This window comes from Chinchilla lanigera, unplaced genomic scaffold, assembly GCF_000276665.1.
Source record: "Chinchilla lanigera isolate Chin_1 unplaced genomic scaffold, ChiLan1.0 scaffold00095, whole genome shotgun sequence".
In the NCBI taxonomy this organism is placed as follows: Eukaryota; Metazoa; Chordata; class Mammalia; order Rodentia; family Chinchillidae; genus Chinchilla; species Chinchilla lanigera.
Genome location: NW_004955496.1, coordinates 1,788,219 through 1,815,172, shown reverse-complemented (window position 1 = coordinate 1,815,172; position 26,954 = coordinate 1,788,219). Strand labels below are relative to the sequence as shown.

The 26,954-nt window shown below is 48.8% G+C and overlaps 1 protein-coding gene across 6 annotated transcripts in view; it reads right to left on the bottom strand.

Moving 5' to 3' along the window:
• The window catches only part of Lef1 (lymphoid enhancer-binding factor 1), a 98,910-nt gene that overhangs the window by 12,577 nt on the left and 59,379 nt on the right, over positions 1 to 26,954 (bottom strand). For 2 of the 6 annotated variants that reach the window (XM_005406199.2, XM_005406203.2), the window contains exons 4-11: positions 20,271 to 20,403; positions 14,109 to 14,199; positions 12,354 to 12,437; positions 10,333 to 10,455; positions 9,302 to 9,464; positions 4,540 to 4,647; positions 1,233 to 1,281; positions 543 to 583 (exon numbers count right to left, since the gene is read on the bottom strand). In XM_005406199.2, the coding sequence (XP_005406256.1) occupies positions 549 to 583; positions 1,233 to 1,281; positions 4,540 to 4,647; positions 9,302 to 9,464; positions 10,333 to 10,455; positions 12,354 to 12,437; positions 14,109 to 14,199; positions 20,271 to 20,403 (786 nt within the window). In that variant the 3' untranslated portion in view covers positions 543 to 548. The remainder of the gene's footprint in view (positions 1 to 542; positions 584 to 1,232; positions 1,282 to 4,539; positions 4,648 to 9,301; positions 9,465 to 10,332; positions 10,456 to 12,353; positions 12,438 to 14,108; positions 14,200 to 20,270; positions 20,404 to 26,954) is intronic. The other 4 variants (XM_005406198.1, XM_005406202.2, XM_005406201.2 and 1 more) reach the window with 3 other exon arrangements.

Here is a 26,954-nt window from a genome sequence, read left to right as displayed (position 1 = left end):
CCCTGTGGATAAAAAGGGAAGGACCCCACGACGCAGACATGAAATAGTGACTGCTCATCAACACCGGAGTGAGATTAGCCATGGTTACCAGTGAAGGAAAACACTGGCTACAATACCTGCAGTTAACCAAGTAAGTCTCTATGCGATATCTGAAACTAACAGGAAAAAATGAAGCCCATAAATCCTTCTCAGGAGACGCAAAGCAGCTGTCTACACATTAGCCTCCCCGGAGCGGCAGCCTGGTGCGGGACGGGCACCTTGAGGACCCTGCGTGTGGGGGCGCTTCTGTTCCCGCGTTGTTGTTTTCCGTCCCCTCCCCGCCTTTTTAATCTGGCAGATTTGCCCCTGGTCAGTAAGAAATGGCTGAGAAGAACGAGTTAGGGGTGAGGGGATGGAGACTCGGGGGCGGAGAGGGCAGAGAGGTCAAAGCGCATCCGCGCGGCACAAAAGCCGTGAGGGTTGAAAGCACTGATTTGGCTTTGGTGAGGTTTCCTCCGTGGGATCTGCGGGCAGGAAGGGTCACGAGGACCAGAGTCGCTTACCATGTCTCAGATGTAGGCAGCTGTCAATCTGGGACCTGTACCTGCAGAAAATTGTGTCTTTAACAAACGTTTCTGAAGAGGTTTCCGCACATTCCAAACACGCAGTAGCTACAACATCGCGCGGGCTCATTTGCTTTGCTGTTTCTGTTCTCATGCCAGCCATTCGTGTGTGTGCGGGACATGGAGTGGCTTTATTCTTAATGCCAGAAAAACAGGGGCTAACATGGCACTTTGTTGACGTGTCAAATCAGTGCGTGAGAAAGAGCAGCCCTACAGTCGTGGTTTCCAGTCTTAAAAACCCAAATCAGACAAAAGACCCAGCCAGGGATATGGGCAGCATCTCGTGTAATTATTATAAAGAATTACATAGTGCAGGGCAAACAGAAAAAAAGCAGAAGGGTTAAAGCAAAGAGAATACAAGCAACAGGAAAAAAAAAACAGAGAGGGGGAGAAAGCGAAATCAACCACAGTCCCTGACCAGGACTGCAGATGACAGAGTGGGAGAGGTTTTCACACATTCACAGGGACCTTCACACAGCCACAGTGACAAGAAAGAGCTCCTCAGAGAGCGCCGGGAGGAGAGGCAGAGTTGAGGAACACACGTGACAGTCACAGGCTAAGCAGCACGCACGCGTGACAAGGCGCTGGGCGGAAGCATGGGCGGTGGCCGCAAGGGCCTGTGACACCTACCTGATGCAGACTCTTGCAGCTTCTCTCTCTTCCTCTTCTTCTTCTTACCCTGGAAGGAGAGGGGCACAGTCAGGGCAGCGTGCAGCAGGACCCGGGGGCAGACGCGATGGGAAAGAGCACAGGGAGGTGACCGCCCCTCCACTCTCACCCCGTTTCCAGAGGCCGTCAGGGTGAGAGGAGAGACCACTAGGTCTCGTGTGTCCTGTCCACACTGTCAGCACGGACACCCTGTGCACCTGTCTCTCCACCTCTGTCACAGAACAGAGCCCCCGAGCTGCAGCCTTGTGAACAGCCAGGTTCGGGAGGGGAACCTGCCCTTACTAACACCACACTCGGAACCAGCTCGCAAGAGCTCAGGCTCAACAGTGACAGAGCCACGCGTCCAGCGAGTCCCGGCCTCCTGGGGCAGAGCACAGCTGACTTGTCTGAGTAGGGGATGAGCAGCCTCCTCGGGAACTGCAGCTCCAACAGTGCACATCTCACGCCTGATTCTCTAGCTTATGTCTTCTGCACTAATCACACCAACAGATCACAAGAAACCTAGCTGTCAGGTTGCCAGGGTATGTTGCACGGCTCTATAAACACGCATACGCCGGTTTCTCTTCACATTACAGCCATGGAGGCTGCGAAGCTTTAGAAACTTGACCAAACCTCTTCCTGAATGCCCCAGTTACCCAAGGGAACCAAAACTGTAAAACCTGGGATCTGGTGGCACAAGACATTTGAATAGAAGACCACTGAGACATGTGTCTACTGCGCTATCAGGATGGCAGTTGGGATTTTAATATACACTCTTGTCCTGTCCTGCTACTTCAGGAACAGTATCTTTGGCTAAAGTGCCACCATGTGACCGAGCCCAGCCTGCCTTCCTGGTTGAATAAAGACTGCAGGAATGAAGCTGAGTGCTCCGTTTATTCAAGGCGCATGCAAAACAATTCCTTAAAAATTGTGTAGAGAAGACTTTAAAGGTAAACTCATGTTGCACTAGCTTTAAGACTACTTTCTCTTCAAGCCAGGCACTGTGGTGTATTGGAGTAATCTCAGCTCTTGGGAGGGTGAGGCAGGAGGGTTGCCTGGCTACAAGACCTTAATCCTGGCCAGCCTGGATTATACAGTAAGACTGCTTAGAGAAAAAAATTACTTCCTTTTCATATCTACATAGGGAGAAGAGGTGAGAGAGCAAAACAGAAAAAGGGAGAGAGTATGCGTGCTTCTTTTACATCTTTTTAAAAGTTAAACTCACCGCTTAAGGATCACAAGAGACATCTAAGACAGCAAGCAATACACAGTCCCTGCCAGTTCTCGGCACAGTGGGGCTGTGCATAGGGGAGGGAAGGGCAGCGCTCTCTCATGACGCCTGGGACAGGATTAGAAGCAGTGCTGGCAGCCGTGTAAAGGGCCACCCTCCCACTGCGGGGCACCGCAGGCTGCACGGGGAGCTGGAGATTGTGGCTCGGAGCTCAGGAGCCTTACAGTCTCAGGCGGGGTCTCAGTTCCAGCCCTGGTAGCGGTTATCAGAAACACACTGCACAGCCCCTGCCGCGTGGGTTTTGGAGGTTGGGGTCTTAGGTGGGGCACGTGGGCTTTGACGTGGATCTTTGTCACCAACTCTGGGGCCTGGAGCCCCATGGGACCATCTACAGCAAGGACCACAAGTTAAATTAATCCTGAGTGACAGCTTCATCTTTACTCTTTTTTAAATTTTTCTTTTTTTAAACTTTTGGCCTGAGACGCAGTCTTGCTTTATAGTTCACACTCACCTTGAACTCGCTATGTAGCCCAGGCTGCCTTCAAACTCACAGAGATCTTCCTGCCTCAGACTCCCAAGTGCTGGGATTATAGGTGTGCACCACCATGCCTGCCCTTACCTTTTCTGGAAAGGACAGTTTCATTTATACTAAGGCTGTCCTGGCTGGCTTTCCCAGTGTTAGTCTCACATGGGCTATGAGAAATGCCGCAGACGGAAAGTGTGTTCCCACAAATCCTACCCCAAATAAAAGGGGGTAAGTAGCAGCCTCGAGGTGGTGATTAGGGTTCAGCCCCTCAGGAAGCTATCCACTCCATCACTGTTCCACAGGGGAACAAAGCAAGAAGATGGAGTGGCTGTCACCAGACGTAGACGTCGCTGTGCCTGGTGTTACAGTTCTGTATCCAGGACCGTGAGGGGGACATTTCTGTGGTCTCTACGCCCTCCACCTACCGTACTCTGCTACTGCAGCCTGCACAAACTAAGAATGATCTTCAAAATTTTAAATTATTCTAAGAGCTCAGAGAATCAATTATTATTTTCTATAAAATGATCAAACTTCAAATATATCATTTGAAATATGCTTCCTAAGCAACAGTCCTCGCCACATCAACACAGCATTCGTGAGATGCCCAAACTACACAGCAAGGAAAACGGGCAGCAGAAATGAGGTAGCTCTTGCCAGTAAACGAAACTAGTACAGATTAACCCGCTGATACCTGCTCTGTCTGAATAAGGTACAGGACAGCTGCCAGGGTGCATTAATATAGAATAAAAATTGTGTACAGTTCTGATTCATCTGTGGCCAAAAAAAAAAAAAAAATCATCTGAATACACTGTTTACAGGAACTGTAAAGTAATTTAATCCCTTGGAAAGAAATTTGACAATATATGTCAGGAACTTTAAAATATTTATATCCTTTAATACAACAATTCCGCGGCTACAAATCTATCCTACAGGGGAAATCTGTTGGAATAGACATGCTCATTGCAGGATTATTTGTATTTTGAAGGTGAAAAAATAGAAAATTTAAGTGTCTAAAAGCAAAACGAAATGCTGAACTAAAGTATGACATTCATGGAATAAAACATTGATATACATACATAAACACTATGCTATAAAAGATGAACGCTTCATATATATATATATATATATATATATATATATATACACACACACACAAAGAAGTATGACACAAAATACATGTGTATACACACTTACGTCCAAGTAAAAAATAAAAATTATCTGAAAAAAATCCTGGAATTTAAGGCAAACAGTTACAAGTATTGTCTTTACATGGTGAGATTATGGGCTTTTCATTTGTTTTTCATCTTTTTTAACCTACACTTATTTTCATGATAAAGTTATGTTTTGATTTTTAAAAGGCTTTATTTTTTAAAAGTGCATTAGCACTCCCAGCAAAACAGTCCCAACAGCTTACAGCTCTCATGATACAGTACAAGGGTGCCCGACACCTGCACTGCAGAGTTGTCAGTTTGCAAACACAGGAAGGAGGTCCGCTGTGGAAGGCGGGAGAGGGTAGGGTGGGAGTGGCTTACGTAATTGTCTCTCGCAGACCAGCCCGGGTACAGCTGCATGTGGAGCTGTCTCTCCTTGCGCGCTAATTCATAATATTTAGCCTGCTCTTCCCGAGACAGGGCATGCCACTGAAACAGAAAGCAGGGAAGAGGTGGGTGAGCAAAACGGCAGTGGTGTATGCATGCTTCAAAGGGGGAAAGCTGCAATGATTAAGCAATGGAACTTCCATTTATTTCTAAACAGCAGGAGACCAAGGGCTGGTGCGGGAGGAAAGGCCCAAGTGGGCTTCTCTGTCCTGTTCTCTGATGTCCCATGAGACACATCACAGCCGCATAGTGAGATGAGCTCTCCAGCAGTGTGAAGTAGAAAGAACTTGGCTGGTGAACCTCAACCCCCAGCCGTGCCCCTTCCCCGCGCTGGTTGGGACGCTGGTGTCCGAGCCCCAGCACCGTTTATTCCTGCGAGCGGTCGTAATTTCCAGACATCTAGGACAGCCATACCTCTCCTGCTCCACACTCCTGCTCAGTCTTGGGATGCAGGAACTGCATGGTGTGAGCCTGTCTGGCAGGACACCAGAAGTCAGTATGTCTGTCTCTGTGTCCTCACTGTGTCTTCCCACTCACACACACACACACACACACACACAAATACACGTGCGCGTGCAGTCTACTGGGCATGCTGACATCTCTGTCCACGTGCATAGTACACTTCTGGCTTTGGCTTTTTGCCTCCTTCTGATGGGAAGCTGGCAGCGTGACCTAAGTGTGCCCTGGCACACAGGAGTGGAGACTGGCTTCTGACAGGGAGCGGGTGTGCTGTCCCTGCTTTTCAAGCTCTCTCTCCCAGCGGGCGTGCTTCTGTATCACAAATAACAAGGTAGCTCATGCAGGTGGCACTGGGAGGTATGCGTTACACACTGCTCTGAACACCTGTGCACACAGCTTGTGCAGGTCCCAGGCAGACTCCTCAGTGTCCCGATGCCAGGTGTCTGCCCTATGTCCCGATGCCACACAGCCTTCAGGAACTGGCCAGACCCGGGCACCCAGTGGCCGCGGCAAGAGCTTGGTGGTGGCAGCTGAGGCAGAAGGAGACCTGAGCCTGAACCTCAAGCTCCTCATCCACAGCCCCAGCTCTTGGGCATGGGCTTTCCCACGCTGCTTCCTGCCCAGCCTTGGCCACCTTGCAAAAGATTTTATTCTTGTTTCTAAAAAATGATTTAAGACAGGAAAAGCCAGCATGGTGGCGCATGCCTGGAATCCCAGCACGCAGGAGGCTGAGGCAGGAGGATCAGTGCAAGTTGGAGGGCAGCCTGGGCCTAGAGTACAAGTGAGACTCTGTTCCACCCCCCGCCAATTTTGTTTTTAAAATAGGGTTAGAAGATAGGGGTGAGATGGGGAAGGAAAGGGAGGAGGAGGGAATGGTAGAGGCGGATGAGGGAATCGGTTCCCCTGAAGGAGACCACATGGAAGTGTGCATCCACTGGGGCTTCACCCTGAGCGTGTGGGGGAGCCAGAGGCTCTCCTGGGACGGCAGGGCCCGGCTCTGCTCTGACAGCAGGACTGGAAGCTGGGCAGCAGTGGCTTCCTCCAAAAGCCCTCATGAGCCAGGCTCTCTGCATGGTGCAGGCGCATTTGTTTTTTAATTACAAGTGCAGAGGGGAAGCTGAAAAGCAAGGCCCAAGGGTGGGACCCCATGTGAACCCCAGTGCAAAGCAGGCAACAGCTATTCTCTGGTTGACAAAATAAGATGGAAGGAGGAGGCCGAAAAGAAAAGCAACTCTGAAGAGAAAAAGCTAAGTACAAACCAGATCTCTATGCTAGAAGAAGAAACAAAGTTGGTCTGATAGAGCCTTAAAACAGCCTGGGTGGCCAGCATGGAGGCTGAGGCAGGAAAATCCCCACAGCCTACAACCACTGACAGCCCTGCTGAGAAACCGAACACCACCGGTACCAGGCTGCCCAGCAGAACGGGCCGGAAAACACAAATCACTTGTATTCCCACCCTTACCTCTGTTTTGAACAAACAGGACTGGCAAGAGGAAAGGAGCTGCCCAAAAGGAAAACAACCAAAAAGTCAGAAAGACAACAAACCCAAGAAAGAAGTCCTCCATTTAGAATTTGTTCATTCTTTGGACAGGTGCTCTTCCCTGTATGCAGCACCTTTTACTACTGAAATACACAGGATGATTCTGTGTGACTGATGGCAGCTTCAGAACTTGCTGAGAAAACCAAGAATCATAAATAAAAATTAACTCCCCTGAAAAGGAGAAGAAACCTTTTCTCCCTGTGCCATTGGGCATTGGGTATTTTGTCTCAGCAACTAAGACATTTTCGTTAGCAGTTGCCTCAGTGTGCTGATATTTCTAATCCACAAAACCTACTCACAAATAAAAGATCATTGACAGAGGGAAATACTGGGAATAAAGCCAGGCTAGGAAGGTGGTCTTTCCTTACAGGAGTTTCTAAAATGCTTCTCCACCTCTTTACTTTCTGAAAAATACAAAGTTTTTAAAACATCAAACTTCATGATCAATGTTTTAGCCAAACTGTGGTGAGAAATGCTCATTTAAATTTTAAAAAACTGATATGGTTCCCTAAGACTTTCTGACCATAAACTTGTGGCACACAGACTTCCTGAAGAGCCCTAAAAGTCTGAAAAGTAAAAGCTAATGTAAAAATAAGATGTATGCCACCTGTATTTATAGTATGAACTGAGAAAACTTGGATTAATTCACAGGAAGGAACATTTCTTTCTTAGAGAGACAGTAAGGATGAGTAAAAAAAAGATAAAATGTTCCGGGATGGCTTTAAGATCCACTTTTAAGAACTCTAATCATCCCAGGGTAAAACTTCAGGAGGGCTGAAGCCAGAACTTTGAAGAGCTCGAAAGATCAGCCCCGCCGGGGGGAGTGAGAAGGGTTAGAAAACCTGACCTTAATCAAAGTGCTCAGAGGCTATAAATAGAAGCAGGTGTCTAAATCAAAGACAGAGCAGGACCCCAAATGAGAACCATCCTGGAGCACACAGGCATGGGTCTGGGATGGTTTAGGGAGCTGAGAAAGTAGCAATTGTTGGAACCGAGCACTAAAAATAGGAAGTATACTCCAAGTCATACCTCACGTGCTCCCTTGAGCAGGAAAGTAATTCCTGCTGGAAGGCCAGGGGCCTCGGGCTCAAAGGAGAAAGAAGAAAAAGCTAAGTGTTATATGAGCTGAAATAAAAATGTCAATCTTTCTCATCCTCTGATTTCTTCTTTGAAAGTGTCAGGGAAAATGGTCATCGGCGCGTGGGGTTTTAAGGTGAAGTTCTTCAAAGATGATGGGATTCGTTCACCTGCTATGATCTGGCTTGGGAAATCGCTGTAATTATCGTTATTAAGTGTTTAAGAATCCGCAGGGAGGTGGGACATCAGACCCAGGACACCAAAAAAACTATAATCTACCGCCGCACCCTGCGCCGGGAACCCTGGTGTCTGGCAGATTGGAAATCGCCTCAGTTTGCGGCTCACCTCTGGGAATCGATAACTTGGGATTTCTGCTTCTGGCCCCATGCACTGGCTGCTGTCCCTCAGCGTCCACCCTTAGGAGCACGCAGATATCCTGGGCTTGGAACAAATGGTGAAGACCACAGGGGGCTGACACACCCGGGCTCCTCTGCACCCACAAGGGTGTCAGAAACACACAGGTGAGGGTGAGCAACAAGGGAAGCTACCGCCAGCAGAGGAAGTGCAGCGGGGGGACGGAAAAGGGACCGACAGGTGGAGGGAGAGGAAGGGGCCATAAAAAGAGCGAGGGTGTGCCAGGCGCATGGCCAGCTCCGCTCTGGGATGGGGTCACTATGCTCTCCAACACACACTCATAGCATTTTTTTAAAGGTGAAAAACCTCTAAAATGAGAACATAGTTACTGTGAAAGCATCACTTGAATTAGACAAACACATTTATCTTGCAGATCTTCAGATACCTAAGCAAAATTGTTTCAAATTCTGCCCTCAGGATGGTCTCTGTCCGGTTACACGTGACCGGAAGGGTCCGAGAGCCACCTGTCTAGGAACGAGACCTCTCTGGCTCCTATTGGGGCGTCCCTTTATCCTCACCACAGACCGGTTCTGCCTGCCCAAGGCTGCCTGTTCCCAGGGTTCAGCTTAGCGTGTGTGTTGTGGCTCAGTGGGGCCCCCACGGCGCCCCACAGGCCGGCTGTTCTTACCCATGAACTTTCTGGTTACAACCACAGGATTTTTCACAAACTATGTATTTATTAGGTGATGATTCACGGTCTATATCCTGTCACCAGACCTTATGCTCCAGAGAAGCAAGGACCACATCTATGTCATTACCTAACGACACACATCATGCGTGGCACATAAAGACATATTTGTTTAAAGAATGGCAGCAGCCCAGACGTGGTGGCGCACACCTGTAATCCCAGTGCGTGGGCTGAGGCAGGAGGATCGCTGTGAGTTTGAGGCCAGCTTGGGCTACACAGTGAGTTCAAGGCCAGCCTAAACTACACAGTGAAGCCCTATCTCAGACAAAAAAGAAAACAAAAAAGAAACGAAAAACAGTTACGGGTTCCGGGAAGCTCTCTGCGTGCGGAGCACAGCCTTGTCCCAGGGCTCTCTGTCATCGACCCCCCAGTGTAGCCATACTCTGGGCATCCTCCCTTCCCCCTGGGCCTGCTGCTTGTCCGCACATCCGATGCCACCTAACAGGCCACTAGCTGCGGGCAGACAAGCAGGAAGCACCCTGGTTACTGCGTGCACCCCTCTCTGCGCCTCTACTTACCCTCCTGCCGAGGATCTGGTTGATGGCCGCGCTCTCCTTCAGCGTGCACTCGGCAACCACGTTGGCCCTCATCTCTTTCATGTACAACATGAATGCATTCAGAGGCTTCTTAATGTGAGGTCTTTTTGGCTCCTGCTCCTTTCTCTGTTCGTGCTGAGGCTTCCTAAAAGGCGGATGGGGGAGTGGAGAGGGTGAGGACAAGGCAGGAGGAAGGAAGGCGGGGCGTCTGGTTCACAGGAGAACCCAGCAGGCCTGGAGCCCCAAGGACAGCGCCCAGCCCTGGGGTAGGAAAGCGCAGGGCTCTGTCCCAGGGTGAGGGGCCCCCTCTGCGAGAGTGCCTCTCTAGCTCCCCAAGCACTGAACGAACAAATGGGCATGGGGGGGCATCCCCGTCACCTCAGCCCCATGATTCCTCTTTCAGAACACAGGTTCCTAAGGGCTGGGGGCCAAGGGCCTCGTCGAGAAGTTCATGAGACTTCTGACTCTTCCCCCAAACACACACACACCGCTGCTGCCTGTGCACACATCAGCAGAGGCTTCATGGGCCCGCACATGCTGCTGCCGCACCTCCCCCCCCCCTCCCCCGCAGGACTCCAGATGACCAGGCAGCTAGGTTCCTGCTTCTCCAGGCTAAAGGAGCCACCTGCCCTCGCAGTCCGAGGCAGGGCCAGTCTGCAGGGACCCTGGGCTCTGCTTGTGGCTCTTCCTTCAATTCTGTGCTGCAGGAGCCACAAACTGGGGTCAGTGCGTTTCCAGGAGGCCGTGGGGCAAACCTGCTCAGCTCCTTCACTCAGACACTCTCCGGGCCTCTCGCTTTCCAGGCTGAATTCAAACCCAGTGGGGTTCAGTTCTGCAGCCTGCTCAGAACATTCCCCATCCTGGAAAGGCTCCCACCACCTCGCAAGGCCACTGACCTCTTGGTCTCAGGACCTGCCCCATGCTCAGGGACACAGCCTTCCAGGCACACGGAATGCACTACAGCAGAGAGGGGAAGATGACAGGAGGAAGGGACAGTGCGCCCGCCTACTTACACGTGCATTAGGTCACTGTCGGTGTGGGGGTGCTCCTGTTTGACCTGAGGTGTGACAATAGCTGGATGAGGGATGCCAGTTGTGTGGGGACCGGGAGGACCAGGGATCATGTGATGGGAGAACCTACGAGGGGGACAGAGAAGACAGCAGTGTGTGCCGTGGGCCCCAGCGGCCGGCGCCAGGCGCAAGTGGCTACCGGGGAAGGCACGGCTTTCCTTAGCGGGTGAACTACGCCTTACAGAGGGCTAACAGTTGTTTTTTTCTTTCTGTATTTAGCTGAAAAATTATAATTATTCTGTGTATTTTTTTTTTTTTTCAAACTAAGAGTAGAACTTGACACTTCTCCTGGGAAGGTAGGAGGTCACAGGATGAGAGAAAGAAAAAAAAAAAAAGAATCATTTTTCTTGCAAAGCAGTTTTCAAGTAAAAATGTAAATAAAATTATGAACCTATATAGCATTTCATTAAGGTTAATTTTCAAGTGGCTGGTCAGTGTAAGCTAGAGGAGTCTCATTTAAAAACCTCTGCCTACATCCGCAAACCACTGCGCGAAGCTTTCTCACGTTGTTGGCCTCTGTGTTCATGTCAGACATTAATGTCTACGTCATTAGTAACAGGGGCAAGTAGGAAAGGGACAGGAAGGTTTTCTTTTAGTTTCCCATTTAATCAAGCTTCCATTCTCAGCTTCCAAAATGTCCTATGAAGGTGCAGTCATGTCTGAGGGTTCTACAGTTATGGAAACCTGGTAAGAGTTAAGGGAAAGATTTCATTACAGGGAGGTATACAGTTTTGCATCAAGGTAAAAACTATGTAAGCTAAAAGCTTGTACCTGATGATGCTTGTACAGCACTGCTTAAAATACCTGCCACCAGCTAACACAAGGGAAGAGAACTGCCATGCAGGAAAAATAATGCCATACTCTCAACAAGAGCTCTGCAGCGATGTGGCTATGCCTTAGAGATTCTTGCTTTTCAAACTGTTTTAAAGTAAACCTTAAATTCCACAGAGACAACAGTCTCAGGTCTTTCATCACAGCCTATACCATTACTTCCTTCATCTAAGAAGGAACTCTGCCTGGATATGTAATATTCCAGAAAGAAATTTCTTTAACTATTAAGGAGGCATGGTAAAAATACAAGTATTTGGCCAAATAATGATGCACTGCTACATGTACTATTTTTAAAAATACATGACTAAAAATCCTGTCATTCGACAGTTCTTACAGCATCACAAAGTGTAAAAAGGTACTTTAGGGGGTAGAATACTAATTCCATTCCCCTACCCCAGCCAGCTAGATTGACAACTCAGTAAACAAATCGTACATATGTGTATGTACACACATACATGCATATTTTTTCTTTCTTTTTCCTTTAAAGCCGAAGTTCACCGAGAAACGGCAAGCTTCACACCCCTTTGAAAAAGACTGGCAGCCTGCTGAGGCCCACGCGCCGAGACCCTGCGGGGGACACTCGCTCCCTGGAAAGCCACGCCGCACACAGACAGGCACAGGAGTGTGTGCACCAGCAGGTGCGCCGTCCTCTCCAGAAGCAAAGCATCACACAGACCACCTGCAGGCACACAGACGGCGTCGTGGCCTTGCCTGCACTTAAAGCGGGTCCACACACGCCTTGAGTTGCACACTAGGATGAACGCGCACGCACGCCACCGCCTGTGGCCCTACCCCCGCGGTCCCAGGCCATTTGCAAACACTGCTGCGTTACACAGATTCAACTCTGCTCAGCGGAAGCCAATCTCAGGAAGCTCAGGCCCAACTGTGTGAGTTCCAGCCCCTCCTGCCCCAGGATGGCGAGTCCAGCGAGCTCCTCTGGCCACGCCCCCTCCGGGGACTTCCGGGTGACCACAGTTCCCCAGGTGGAGCTGCTGCCCGTGCAGTCGCCCCTCGGTGGCACCTAGGGTGGGAGCCAGGCACACAGCACACACACACAGGCGGGAAGGCGCCCTGCTGGCTGGGGCTGGGGCAAGCGGGGTGCAGGATGCAAGCATGAAGGCCACCCCACCTACCTGGACATGGAGGTGTCGACCGACAGGGAGGATGGGTAGGGCTGCCTGAATCCACCCGAGATGGGGTAAACAGGCTGACCTTGCCTGAGGTCACAGAAGAGAGGAGCCGTCAATGACGCAACACCGTGACCACCCAGCACCAGAGTGGGGGAGGGGCGGCATCAGTGGGTGTCACACACCTGTCCCCCACCCGATCAAAGTTCTGAGAGCCTGGAAGAGAGCTTTCCCCCTCTCCACTAGGGAAGCAAAGAGCCCAGCAATACTTGTCTTTGTCCCTCCTCTCTCTGCTCTGAAGAAAGTAGGCCCTTCATAAGCTTACTGAAGTGGGGCACAGTGGTCCATAGCTGCAATCCCAGCACTCAGGATGCTGAGGCAGGAGGGCTGCCCTGAGTTCGAGGCCAACCTGGGCTCCATAGTGAATTCAAGACCAGCCTGGACTATATAGTGAGACCCTTTCTCAAGTAAACAAAAGCTTCCTGACTACAACTCAGCCCTAAGAATGATGAACTATCCCCTTCAGCTTAGTAAACTGAGAATCTTTGAGAATGTCAGAGAAGGGAGGAAAGGAGGATATAAAATTTTATATTTACATGAAAATGACTAAACATTACAGAGACACTGCCCCTTTATCCCCTTCTATCCACATGGTAGAGTCTAGAAATTAAAGAGTAATTCAAGGGTTATTTCTCTCCACCCCAAGAAATCCAGCCTTCCCTCTGTTCTTTCTGCTTCTCACTTTTTTCATGTACTCAGTCTGTGTCCAGTCGCCTGAGAGAAACCTCAGCCAGGATCCCTGCCCTCAAGGCGCTAAGTTCAGACAGAATCCAAGATGGAGGTCTGAAAGTGCACTGCGATCTGGACCCCATGGCCCTCCCCTGCTGAGGGACAGATGCTGAGCGTCCAGGTGGGAGACAGGGCCAGCCTGTGGCGTCGTGGGAACACCAAGCCAATGGGAGAAGAGATGCTGAATGAAGTCAAGATGCTGAATGAGGGGCAAGTGGAGAGGCGAGGGGTGGGGTCTGCAGCCAACCCGGGACATGGAGGTGTCTCGTGACAGCGGGTAGGGACAGGCTACACACCCCCTCTCCTTCTTTCCACCACATATTTCCCTTACGTCGAGGAGTTTATAAAACTCGAGGGGAGCAGTAAAAATGTGTTTGGGAATAAACAACCATTACGAAGAAAGAGGAATAGTATTTGGATTCTGAACAAAATGAAAGCCCCTGAATCGACATTTTGCTCCTCTGAACTGAAATCGGCTGCATTCTTTATTCACATCGAAAAGATGCTTTCGTTTCGCTGAACCTGAACCTCTCCCTGCTCGGGCATCGAGTGCGCGTTTGCCCACTTACAGGCAACGTAGTTACACAATGTGCCCAAGTTCATGTTTCAAACGTGTAAGTTGTTATAAAAAAAAAAAAAAGAACCTAGAAAAAGCAAAAAGCCACCCTGAGTGCTAACTTTGAATAGGCAGAGTGAGCGCCCAAAGCCACAAATCCACTCCGTAAAACTATAAGCTTCAAAGCAAAGGCTACACGGTCATTTTCTACCCATATTAGCAAACGAATTCAATCCATTTCAAAGTCTATGTTTCTTAATCTTTCAAATTGAAATGAAAGAAACTTAGCGCCTTGCTTGTGAGTGTGAAATCCCCTCTATCCCACGAGTGTGAACACCCACACAGCTCATTTCCAGGGGCAAAACGGGGAGCAAGTGTGTCCAAGCCCTGGTTGGGGGTTGCAGGGAGGATCTTACCAGCCAAGAGGAGGGGTGATCTGTCCAACGCCACCCGGAGACAGCGGGTAAAAGGTGGGGATGTCAGGGGCCGGAGGGTGTCTGGACATGCCTAAGAAAGAGAACAGAGAAGCAGTGTTTGCAGTCAGAAAGGCAAGCGAATGCTTTATGCCGTGAACACGTATGGAACATGTATGGTCGGGACAGCATTCTTTCATGAGATCCAATGAACAAAAGTCAGTCCATGAGTTTTGCTGAAGACGTAGACATCTGGAAAATCAGGATCTTCCAAATCTCCTGGAGGAATAAACCCGCTGCCAGGAAAACAGTCATCCAGACAGACTTTTCAAAGATTCGTTTTGCCCTCATTCTTTCATTTGGGAGAAGAAAGAGGCAGGCAGTTATTCTGAGGAGAATGGAAGCCAGTGGTCTTGTCTGGTGCTCGAGGACCAGGTGCGTCGTTGCCCTGTTCCTGTCTTCGCTGGTTCCCTCACGGGCACACAGATTTGTGCAGTGCAGCACCTCAGGGGATCAGAGATTAATTAGGAATCATCGGCAGTCCCACAATAGTCACACTTGATACGATTCATTTGGTCTCCATCCCTTGGACTCCCAGTAAGCCCCGCATGCAGCGGCGCCCTCCGGACACCAAGGTCACGCTGCCCTGGAATAGCTGTGTTCCCCAGGCGAGGACAGGTCAAGACAGTGTCCCCAAAGCTGTGAATACCACGTAGAGGTCACTCCTAATCCTCCTCCCAGAGGACCGCCTTTTGTGGACAGCTAACCTTATGTGCGAAAACCAACCAACTCCTCCAAACCCATACAGAACAAGACAATTTCACAAGATGTAAAATAAAAATTCAGACTTGATGTACTTGGGTGAAATTTTTCTGAAAAGAGCCACACAATCACTTGTCACAGCGAGTCGTGGCCTTGAAGGCCACGGTGGAACCCACACCCAGCACACGCCCAAGTTTAACACCAATGGATGGAAACACCCTGGCTGGTAGGCAGAATTGGGAGTGCATGCTCCCGAAGAGGCTCCGTGCCTGCCTACAATGCCTGAGAGCATCTTGTGGCTCCTGAAAGACACTGGAGGCCTTGGACATATGGTAATGACTTAAGAAAATGCTGCTTTCAAAGTGGTTGTTAATTTGACTTTGAAGTTTGAACAAACTACTTCTCAATTCTTACAGGAAGTAGGTAGAAAGAAGAAAGGTCTTAATCTCTCTCAACATTTTGCTGTTTTTAAAACAATTGTCTCAAATCTCCTTTTTAAAGTTTTTCATTTTTTCTTCTCCTAGAAATACTGATTCTTTTGATCCCAGTAGACCTTAAGTTCTACACCCTGGGATTTTTTTTCCTTGGGGCTGGAAAAGTTGCAGGGGCCTGTGCTAGTGATTGTTCAAGTCTCAGGTCAGGGGGAAGGTTTTTGTATCTGTTTTGATTTTTCTTTTTTAACTTGCTACCCTACTTGCTCTGAGGTCCAGAAATCTCCAAATGTCAGGGTCTGCTGATGTTTGAAACAAAAACAGAAGACAATACAACCAGGCCAGCTCAGTAAGGCATTAGAAGCTCAGCAGACGTTTTTATTATATGAACTTGAAAATCATGGCTGGGAGTCAGAGATACGCTGAATGATCAATTTAACCCCTGTATGTCACTAATGCGGAAAGTAAGGTCCAGGGACGTTAAGCGACATGCAGACTTCTTTTTGGGTACATATAAAATAGGTTTTGCTCTGGGACACAGAGAAGTGACCGCTTGTGGCTGTCCAAGCTCCTCTATGTTGGAAGGCACTGTGCTGGGCCTTGAGTCCACAGGACATGATGGCAAACTGGCTGGACTTGGTTTTTCTGCTGGGAGGAGGACGAAGGGAAGTAGCATTTACACCTGTGCGCCAGGTCTGATATGCAAATTTAGAATGACCGTGTCCACTGAAATCCTACTCGTCTGTGAAAGGCCCCTGTCCTGGGCAGTTCTCTCTCATTTTTACAGCGCTGAGAAATCCATTTCTTCTTGGGGTCTTCACCTACTTATCTGTATTTTTAACGTTGAACGTGGGTGTCAGGCATTTCATTTTACAATTATTTGCACAAATGACTTCCTTTATGTACAGGCTCTTGAGGAGAGCAGACCACACTACCAATCTGTGTGTCTGTGAAGGAGTCTCTCGGTAAATACTTCTAAATGACTTAGCAAACAAAAAAGTGAAATAAAAAGTGTTTAAACACCCACTCCCTAGGCTGGGCCGACACAGTTAAGCATTTTGCAGGTATATATGAGCATGTAGGTCATTATATGAGCAAAACGTGAAGCTCTGTCTCCTAAATAGCTCCTGACCTTTGTCTTCCTGTGCCCAAAGATGTGTTATCTCTCTGCCCACTGCTGTGTCCCAGAGATACACTCCACATTGCCTGTTAAACTACTGCTGATTGAGCAGCACAGCTTGAAGGATTTTGAAACTCTTCTAAGTAAGTCTGTGAGTGTAAGTAAAATAATTCTGGAGTCAGACTGTGTGAATTAGCCACTCACCAGCTGTGGATCTTTGAGGAAGTTCTTTATTTAGTTGTCACTGTTTTGTAGCATTTGAATAATAACAGAGGTTGTCATAAGTGTATGGGAAAGTACCTTCCACAAAGTATAAGTGTTTGTTTTTGTTTATGAGGTTAAAATAGGTAAGACAAAACTAGAACCAGTATTTTATAAAAGCTCTTTCCTTTTAATAATTGGACCAGACTGACAGCAGGAAAAAAGTTACTGACATTAACTTCCTTTCTCTTTCCTGTATACAGATGTAACATACACGGGGTGTGTGCGTGCAAAACTAATATGGTGACTCCCAGGGAATTAACCTGAGGTTGTTCTGTTTTTGCATGAATGAGAATCGGTCCCAAGGCAAACAGCTTGTGCCTATGGCCTGGTTCTTGAGAGGTCAGACATGGCTGTGCTCACCTTTTCCAGGAAAGCTGATCAGACTGCCAGGACCACAGGGCCCAGCCTGTGTCTCAGCCCCAACTCACTCTACCTGGCTGGGGATGCACCCACCCAAAAGGCCAGCAGCAGTGCAACAAGAGACCCATTGAGCCTAGATTTTTGGCCATGAAGGTACTCCGGTGTAATTACATAAACTCAGTATCATGTCAGAGTTTACAGTATCCCCAGAGGTACTGGATGATGAAGTACAAGGGGAGATAAAAAATACAGCGATGTTTAAATTTTAAAAAAGAAATTATTATACTAAAAAACACATTACCATGAATCCCCCTCATGGTCTTCCACCTCACTTCAAGCACACTTACCTCATTGCTCTTGCCACTTTCTGAAGCAGTATTTTTCTAGATGTTTTTACAAGGTGTGATCAAAAGTACTGTGAATGCTGCTGCCATGTGCCATCCAATAGAAAGGCAGGTTCATAAAAACATGACGCTGTGTCCTCGCCTGACTCATTCACTGGATCTGGCACTGCGGGACTTGTGGCTCCCCTCAAAGTCAAAATGACCACAAAAGGAAAACGTTTTGAATGGATTCAGGATATAGAGGCAGCCAGGACAGCACAACTAAAGACACTCAGGAAAGAGGACTCCAGAGCTGCTGCAGAACGTGGCAAGAACCATGGGGAATGTGTCTGAACCCAGGGCTGGGTATTCTGAGAGGCATTCATGCAGTGTGTGTCTTTTACTGTAATATAATTTTTTTTATGTGAACACACACTATGTTTCTTCCCCCTCACAACTCATACACAGATCCCAGCACAAATCTATAATTTAAAACAGGATCATTATGCACAAATAGTATGTGGAAGACCAAAATCACAAAAATTTGTAAACTTAAAACAAGACTAGAGAGACAGCAAGCAGACAGCTTCTGGTCATGCCACTAGTCCCTCCCTGGTAGTTCTGCAGTTTGTTTAAAAAAAAAAACCCTTTGAGAAGCAAGGGTATAAATTACAATTCAGCAAAAGAAGTTAGGAAACCAGGAGGGATGGAAAGAGGAAACATAAATATGACTGGTAATCAGTCACAAACTTGTCTCTTTTTAAAAGTGAACTAAGCCTAGAATCCTCCAGAGAGAAGCTACTAAACCACGAAGTGTTATTCTTTTGAATCAGCACTTCCAACAAGGCCTAGGACGCAATAAGGACTATTTGTTAAATAAATAAATGAATATTGAAATACCGCTGGACTCTTTGCTGCATGCTTAGGGTCTGTATCTGTCTGTCATCCACATCTTCATGGTTCCAGGCAGACTCCTATCTCAGCACCCAAACTCACGGTGACCGGATCATACTTCCCCGCCCAACTCCGCCTCTTCCTCAGCCTCCTATCTCAGCTCCCCTTCTCATGGTGTCCCCACAGGCCTGTCCCTCTGATGTTCCTTAGGAAAACTGGAACCTCTGCACATGATTCCTGCCTTCATAATGGAAAGGTCCTTGGGATCCACTCAAGTCCAAGTGCAGCAGTAACTAAGTCTGAAGGAAGCGTTTACTTCAACAGTGGAAGAGCTCAAGTCACACAGTGTTTAATACAGGAGTGGGACTGTCCTGTGGATACTTGTTTTTTGTTTGGGACAGGGTCTCACTATGCAGCCCAGGTTAACCTTAAACTCACTGTGGTTCTCTTGCCTCAGCCTCCTGAGTGCTGGGTTACAGAGTTGGGCCACCATACCAAGCTAAAAACCACTTGTTTGTACATGTTCCTTCAAAGCTGCTGTGCATTATAAGCCCAGCTGGACAGAAGAGTGAAATGCAGGCAGGGCAAATTCTACACTTTTGTGTTCTCTGCTTTCAAGAGGTTTTATGAGGTCTTTTATCTTGAACTCTGAACACCCTGTTAAAGTCAAGTGTGCGGTGCAGAGGAAAAGCAACAGCTGTCCTGACGACAAGCTGTCCTGGAGGTGGCCCTGGGGACGTGGGGCCAGAGGTCAGGACAACCACAGCGCTTTGTCTTTTATCAGCCCATGCCCAGGCACATCAGGCAAACTTGGACAGTTAGCATTTTCAGGCCAGACCTTCTCTAACGTGTTTCTTTCTGTACAGGAAGTGGAAGTGGAGCTTGGAATCCCTGTAAAGGAGCCAAAGAGAATCCACGCTGCTCTGACTTCCATAGACATAGTTTTATGCTTAATTTCTTATAAGGGTGCTGCTAAATAACAAAAAAAGGATAACTTCAAGTAGGAGCAAAACTGAATAACCGGAAGAACTGCAAGAGGCTTGAAGGTAACATATCTAAAGCTATAGTCTCCTACTTTGCCCCTTTTTTGCTGTTTAACTATAAAAACATCACCTTCAATGCTTTGCACACTCATCCCCCTTAGCCAAAGTTCTAACAATACTGGGTGGAAAATTCCAGAAATAAACACTTTTAGAAGTGTTAAACTGAGCACTGATCTGATGAATTCTGTGCCACCCCATTCTGCCCCCGAGATGTAAATCGCCCTTCTGTCCCATACGCAGCTGCCGGAGCACTGAGCTGTGGACTGAGTTATCACATCGGCTGACCTCAGCATGACACTGCTGTGCCTGTGGTAACGTCACCCTTACTATACTTGAAAATGGCCCTGAAGGACACAGAGTTACCCTGGGAAGTTCAAATACGCCGAGGCAAAGTCATGAAATACTTCTAAGTGGAAAGGTGAAAGTTTGGGCTTCACAAGGAAAAAAGAAAAATATGATGATGCTACGAAGATCTACAGTATGGAAAAATCATTTGTGAAAAAGAAGGACACGAATTGTGCTAGTTTTGCAGTCCTGCTGCAAACTGCAGAAGTTTTACTCGCAGCTCATGTAACTGCTTGGTTAGGATGGAAACGTGTTACTGGTGTGCTTTGGTACCCAGGGGCCAGGGCCGGGTCCCCGAGGGTGGGGACAGAGACAGGGACAGGCCCCCGAGTGTGGCACTGCTGTCCTGCTGAAGTGCACCGCAGAGCACTGGGCTATTTGCTTGCATGTACAACACATTAGTTTGTACCGTGACACACAGATTTTCAGAGCTGTCACTTGGAAAATGACCCTACTATACTTTTTTTATTTTCAATCCTGACAAAGAAGCAACAACAAACTTTCTGGGTCCTGTAAAGCACCAAGCTCCTCTTGTTCACAGCTGCCTTTCCATCCAGGCCATGACCCAGAGCAGAGGTGCCTGAGGGTCCCAACTCACAGGGGCCTGGGCTGGTGGTGCTCACCTTGCTTGGAGTTGACATCGGACCGGATGTGTGGCGGGTGCGAGCCCGGAGAGAAGTGCTCGTCGCTGTAGGTGATGAGGGGCGTGAGGGGGTGCACTGCATGCGAAGGCTGCACCACGGGCACTTTGTTGGACTGCAAAGAAAGCACAAGGTCCACGGTTAGTGGGGTGTCCGACTCTTATCTCCTCTGCCCCTCAACATCACCCAAGAGCAGAGACCAGTCATCAATGTAAGCAAAACTCAGAAGCACTCCAGACTGCGCAACTGAGCCGGCCCATGGAGGCCCCTACACTGTCTCTCAGAAAATCTGCTCCAAGTCCATGAATGTCCCCCAAAGAGACCTGGCTACTTCCCCAGGGCCTGAGAGATTTAGGTCCGTTACCCGGGTTCCAGGACTCTCCACGCATACTTATGCTTGTTTACAGGCCAGTTTTATTACTTACCCTGGACGTTTGAAACTACACGACAGTAACACTTACTAAACATCCAGGTAATCTCTTTGGACTTCATCAACCTGTAATCTGTGATCATTCTGATTGCAGACAAAATTAAAGTCCACCACCCCACTCCCAGGCGCTAAGCAACTCAGTAAAGGCAACTCTGGGTAACCTAATGGGGAGATTGTTTTAAAGAAACTCTACCCAATGATAACACATAGCATTTTTGGAAAATGCTACGGGAGTGGATTCAAGTGTTCTCACCACAAAAAATAACGGTTATTTAGGCAGATTCAACTACTCCACAATGTACACATAATGCAAAAAAAGTATACATTAGAAATACAATTTTATGTTAGTTAAAGAACAATAAAGAAGAAAAAGGAATTCTACCCTTCCCTCAAAGAAAAGAGACCGAACACAATTATATACAGGTAAAGGATGCCTCTGATGTCACACCCAACTACTAATTACAGCCATCTCCGGAAGGTCTCATTTGGAAGCACTTTAGTAGTGAGTAACGTGGGCTTAGGATGAACAGAATGTAATGAATTCGCTGGTTCGGGCACGCCTGCACCATAATCACTTTGAATTACAGAGACTTGACGGTACTGTGGATGTACAGCTATATCTGAAGTCAGTTTCTCCAGCAAATATTCATAGTACTATTACTTTTTTCAAAAAAAAAAAGAGCAGTGCTGCAAACAGCACACAACTCGAACTGGTTAAAATGTAGGTCCATGTCGCCAATGGGGGCCACATCTATGGTGTGCACTAATTTCGGATTTGATGCTTTTTACAAATTACATGCTGAAGTATGCAGCTCCAAGGGGAAGGCCTACCCTCAGGAAAGTTAGGAGCAACCAGCCCGGTAACACTTCACTCTTTCTGCACCCTATCATTACAACCTCCACCCAACAACTTGCAGGGGGCAGAGGTAAAGGGAGGGAAAATCACCCTTTTTTGGACAACGATGTAATTTCCATTCTAGATTTTCTCTACTTTGTAATTATCAGCTCCTCTCTAATGGCCGAACTTGCATAACTCGCAGAGCCCTTGGCGTTTATTAAATTGTGTACCATTATCAAAACCACACGGTTTTTCTCCACACACCTCAGCACATCCATGCATATGAACGTGTAAAATGTTTTTAAAAATCTTTTAATGCTTCTCCAGTGTCAACGACGCAGTCTGCCAAATACACAGAACAGGGCCCTGAAATACAAGGTATGAAAATGCTGAGCAGGGTGGGTGGACTGGGACAAGGACAGGCTGCTGTTAGTATACATTCTTTTTAAGATGGAAAAGAAGAACGATGCCCAAATGCTCAAATGAATGTCTCAACTGCAGAAGGGCTACTTTGACCTTCATTCTGAGAGTCTCCAAAGAAGCACAACTGCAAAACATCTACAAAAATATTTTCTTGGGGTGGTTATAGGTAAGCGGTGCAGAAATCTTTGGGGAATCTACACATTACCCCTGCTTTTCACATGCCTTTCTCATTTCCCAAGCACCACCTTAAGGAACCTGCAGTAGCAGGCAGCATTTTAATGTCTGACCTCTCCCTCCAGTCAAACAGCTCTGAAGCCGATGCCATGAATTTTTGCTAAATTATGCTATCCTTGCTCTCCTCTTAATTTTACGGTTTTCAACACAGATTTGCTTTCCTGTGGGAAGGAGATAAGAAGCTGAGGATTTTAATTTAAGCTCTGGCCTTGTTTTATATTTTGCAAGATGGATAGCAAAAGCAGTACTAGTAGGTGTGTTACAGCCAACAAGTATCACATCCATTTTGGTGGCCAAATAATAAAAGCAATATGAAATCTCAACAATACACGTGAGCGGAATTCTAAGGGTCCTATTTTTGCCTTCTGCTGTCCATCTCCACCGAGAGTATACACGGAACAAAGTGGATTCCAACCCCGCTGCAGATACCTGACACAGCGCCAGACAGTCAAGTGTCCGCAGCCCTGGGGAGTGGGCGTCCGATGCCCAGAGTCACTGCCTTTGATGTCACTCTACTCACACACGAAGTGTGAGCCCTGCTGCCCCAGCTGATTCTCACAGAGACAACGTGGCCACTCTGAGTCCCACTGTTCCGATCTCCAAACAGTGTGGTGCATTTTCTGGTGCGGAATGAGAGAGGGGAAAAATAGCCAACCCCTCCCCTCGGTCTCTGCAGACCAATGTGCAGAACTGTACTGTGATGCGCAGCTGTCTGTGCAGGTGTATGCGCATGTGCGTGTTTGCGAAGCACCCGAGATGTTCCCAGCACTACTGCAGCATTGATAATAAACACAAGGGGCAAGGTCCTGGGGCTTGTTCTCGTGCAGCTTGCTTCCCAGGGGTCTAGAAGCTGGGACAGACAGCAAGAGCTAAGTAACGGGTCAAACAGTATGTTTTAAAAATAAAACAAGCAAAATCTGAAAAGAAAGCATCAAGAATGGTGAAGAAAGTGAACCGGTTGATGGGCGAGGTGGTGTAGATCTACACCTATGCGTTTAGATGGTGGCAAAGCTCTAAGAAGCCCCGAGCCACAGAGTCCAGCTGCTTTCTGAAGGAAGCTGAGAAACAGAGGTCCCTGTAGAAGGGGTGTGGAAGCCAGGGCCCTGGCAGCACTCAGCACAGCAGGGCACTGCTCAGTCCCCAGCCCAGTGACAGACGCGCTGATGACACCACAGAGAGAGAGCCCTAGGCCTCTTGATTCCCTGCACTGCCGCTGCAGGGAGGAGAAAGTCAGCCTAGGGCTCTTACTCTGTGCTGGGCGCCAGACACCCAGAATCTCACTTCCTGTAGCCAGGTCTCCTGAGCTCTCCTCAGAAAGGAAGGGGCGGGGGCTGCTGGTTTTTAGTAACAATCACAGCAGCCACCACTGCTGGAGCACTGCTGTGTGCTCAGTCTCTACCCTCACAACACCCACGGGGTGGGTACTGTCACTGTCTCCCTCCCACGTGGGGGACAGGCTGGGAGAAGCTACGTGACTTTCCTGAGGACACAGAGGTAAGGCCCGGCTCCCTAGGACGGACGCCAAGCCTGCTGCCAGCACAGCCAAGTTTGTGTGGTCCTGGACATGGAGCTGACCGCCTGGACCGTCCTCCATGGCATGTGGCATCAGTGAAATGTTGTGTGGTCTCTGTCCTGACCCAGGGGTTACAGTGGATAAAGAGGGACCTCAGCGTGGTGGTCAGAGCTGTGGAGACTCAAGGGCTGCCTTTCTCCAAGATGAGGACATTGTGGGATGCTGCCTGGCTGCTGCCCAGTGGGGCCCTGCAGGTGACACCACAGCTGATAAAACCCACACTGCCTGTGGACACTGAGTGGGTGCCACTTAGAGGCCTGAGAGCCACTCCCACAGCAGCATTCCCAGAAATGACCCGTGCGCGCTGGCAGGAGCTCAAGGTGCCGTGAAAGCTGTCAGCCTAGGAGTTTGTGGTTCTGGGAAAGGCAGAGAGTGGCTCAGCTCCCTGCTGGGAAGGGCCCCGGAGCCATGTCCCCTGTAGCCGCACTGCTACCCAAGCCAGAGTTCGGGGCCTGCCCGCAAGACAGGCCATGGGCCCACTCCAATAGCTGGCATTTATTTCATCCACGGTGCTCCCAGTAACCGCAGAGCACAGGGTTAGGATGAGGAATGCTTCATCTCGCTGCAGCCCTTCTGGCGGCACTGGATTTCTTTTCCTGGACTCTGAAGACACCTGGCACTTATGAAGTAAAGCCACTTCCTCACTGTGGGCCAAGTCTGAGGTGCCCAAGCACCGCACACCCAGGTGGACATGGTGATTTTCCCCCAGCTCGGTGTCAAAGTCCATGCTCCACACCGCACACAGCTCTGCGTGCACCTAAGCCGAGGGCCTGGGGCAGCCACCGTGGCTTTCAGATGTGAGGGCGTCCTTGGCTATGACGCAGTCCAGGTGACCAGGAGGAGTGCGACATGCTTCCTCCCGGCTCTGAGGAGCCCAGATTCCCGAGCCTGTCATCCAGTGCCTGGAATGCTTTCCTGCAAGGGGAAGGACCCTGTCACTGTCACAGGGGAAGGGATCCTACGGATGGACACGGCGTGCTCAGCGAGGCTGGGCTCTTCCAGCCACAGCAGCAAGTGGCTGTCAATGCAGGGAGGGTCCTGCTGCTGCTGGCTGGATCTGCTGTCCCTGCTCCTCCCACCCCACACAGCATGGTGCTCAGCTCCTCTCCACCTGTCCCAAGCCATCCTGCTCAGTGAGCGCGGCCAGCTGTGGCTCTGCCGGATAGGAGCACCCAGCCATTCAGAGATGACTGCTGTCACCGAAGGACCCAGAAGGACCACTGGCTAAGCTGCTCTAAAGCAAAGCAAGCCCCGAGCACCCACTCCACTCCAGGTCTCTTGAAGGAAGCGATAGTGAACCTTTAGAGACTGAATGCCCAGATTTTGACCCCAAACCCACTTATTTATCACAGAGTGCAAGCACTGCAATTAAACCTGAATATCCAGTGCTCGGCTGCCGGGACCATGCTGGAGCAGCTTGGCTCTCATGCTGACCAAGATGGCTCTGGGTGTGTCCCTAACTGTGCTCAGAGCACCCACTGAATTTCTCGGACTCGGTCCTCATCTGCAAAATGGGAGCTACTGACTCAGAGGATACCAAGGAACAACGAAAAGAACATCTAACTTGGGTCCTAGCACATCGTATGTACTCAACAGACACTAGTGGAATGGATTAAAAAGAGGCTATGTACCCAGAAGGTGAATTAGCATGGTTTCTCTTACAGGAGAAGCCCAAAGCATAAGTAATGTAAACAGTGGAATAAAAGGTAGACAGTAAGAAGCAGGGAAGTAGACCTTTTGCAGATGGGAAGGGAGACAAGGGAAGAGGAGAGGGAGGGAAATGAGAAGGACTACCAGGTGATGTGTGTATGTGCCGCTCCGCGTGGTGAATACACACAATGTATTCATTGTGTATCGCCAGCACACACTAATAAAACTAGAGGAGGGAGGGCAAAGAGGGCCAACAGATGAATCAGTATGCGCCAAAAGCTCAAATCACTCATTGAAGACACCCTGTATTATAAAAGTTTTCCTTCAGATGAGTATCTCACCCATGCCTGCACCCCCTCTCTGCCCTCACCTACTTCCAGTCTGTGCCTGAGACCTAAGACCTAGCTCTGTCCCTGGGGCCTGCGACCCCTAGCCCCATCCTGCAGGACCACACCGTGCTGGGGACCAGAAACCACTCCTGGCATCTGCCCGGGTATCTCCGAGTCGTGCAGGGTGCTCGGCTTTCAGGGGCTGCTTGGTCCTGAGCGGATCCCAGTCTAAGAGCACAAGCAGTCTCTGCTTGTCCCTTCTCTCCACATCTCAGCGGCAGCTCCCGGGACAAGGAATACTCCTGCAAATCCCCGGCTATCCGAATGAGCTTCTGTCTACGTGAATTTATCTGTAAATATCTATCCCATTAGAAATTAAGGAGAAATGTAAAAATACTGAATTCATTTTAAATGAATGGGATAAACCTTCTACATGCTAACAGAAAAATGTATGCTATGAAAACCATTTTCTAAACAAAATGAGAACAGCGTTGTTTCATTTTTTTTATTTTTTGCAAATCCCTTTAGAACCTGCTTTCATGAACACCAGTGGGGATTCTCACTGTCTTCTATGACATTCAAATCCCTCTTGTGACATGCAACCTTGGTCACCATCTATGAAGTCCAACCTGCTGCATGCGATCTGCTGCTGGACAAGAGTGAGCTGTTTCAACAGCACCTGTGGATACCTTCTCCACTACTGTCATAGACCCTGAAGAAAGGCAGGCAATTCCTAGCTGCCAAGAGCCAGAATCGCAGGCTGAGAGGGCTGGGCTCCAGTCTCGGGCTCCTGAGGGTCCCTGCCTCCTCGCTGGTTGTTAGGTGAGGCCCCGGCATCCCTGCCAAATTGTCTCACCCACCTCAAAGCAGCCGCGGCACAGTAAACCTGTTACAGCGCTGAATCTCCACTGTCCTCTTTCATGACTAGCACAGGCTTCCTCTTTGTTTTTATTGTTTTGGTTTTTGAGATGAGGAGTTATGAGGTAGTTCAGGCTGGCCTTGAACTCACTATGTAGCACAGGCTGGCCTCAAACTCGCAGCGATCCTCCTGCCTCAGCCTCCGGAGTACTGGGATTACAGGTGCGCACCACTGTGCCCAGCTTGAAGAGGCTGGGGTAGTGGGGTGTGGGGGGTAGTTGTGTAAGGGCAGATGGTGCAGTCCAGCCACATCAGTAAAGACAAAGACAAT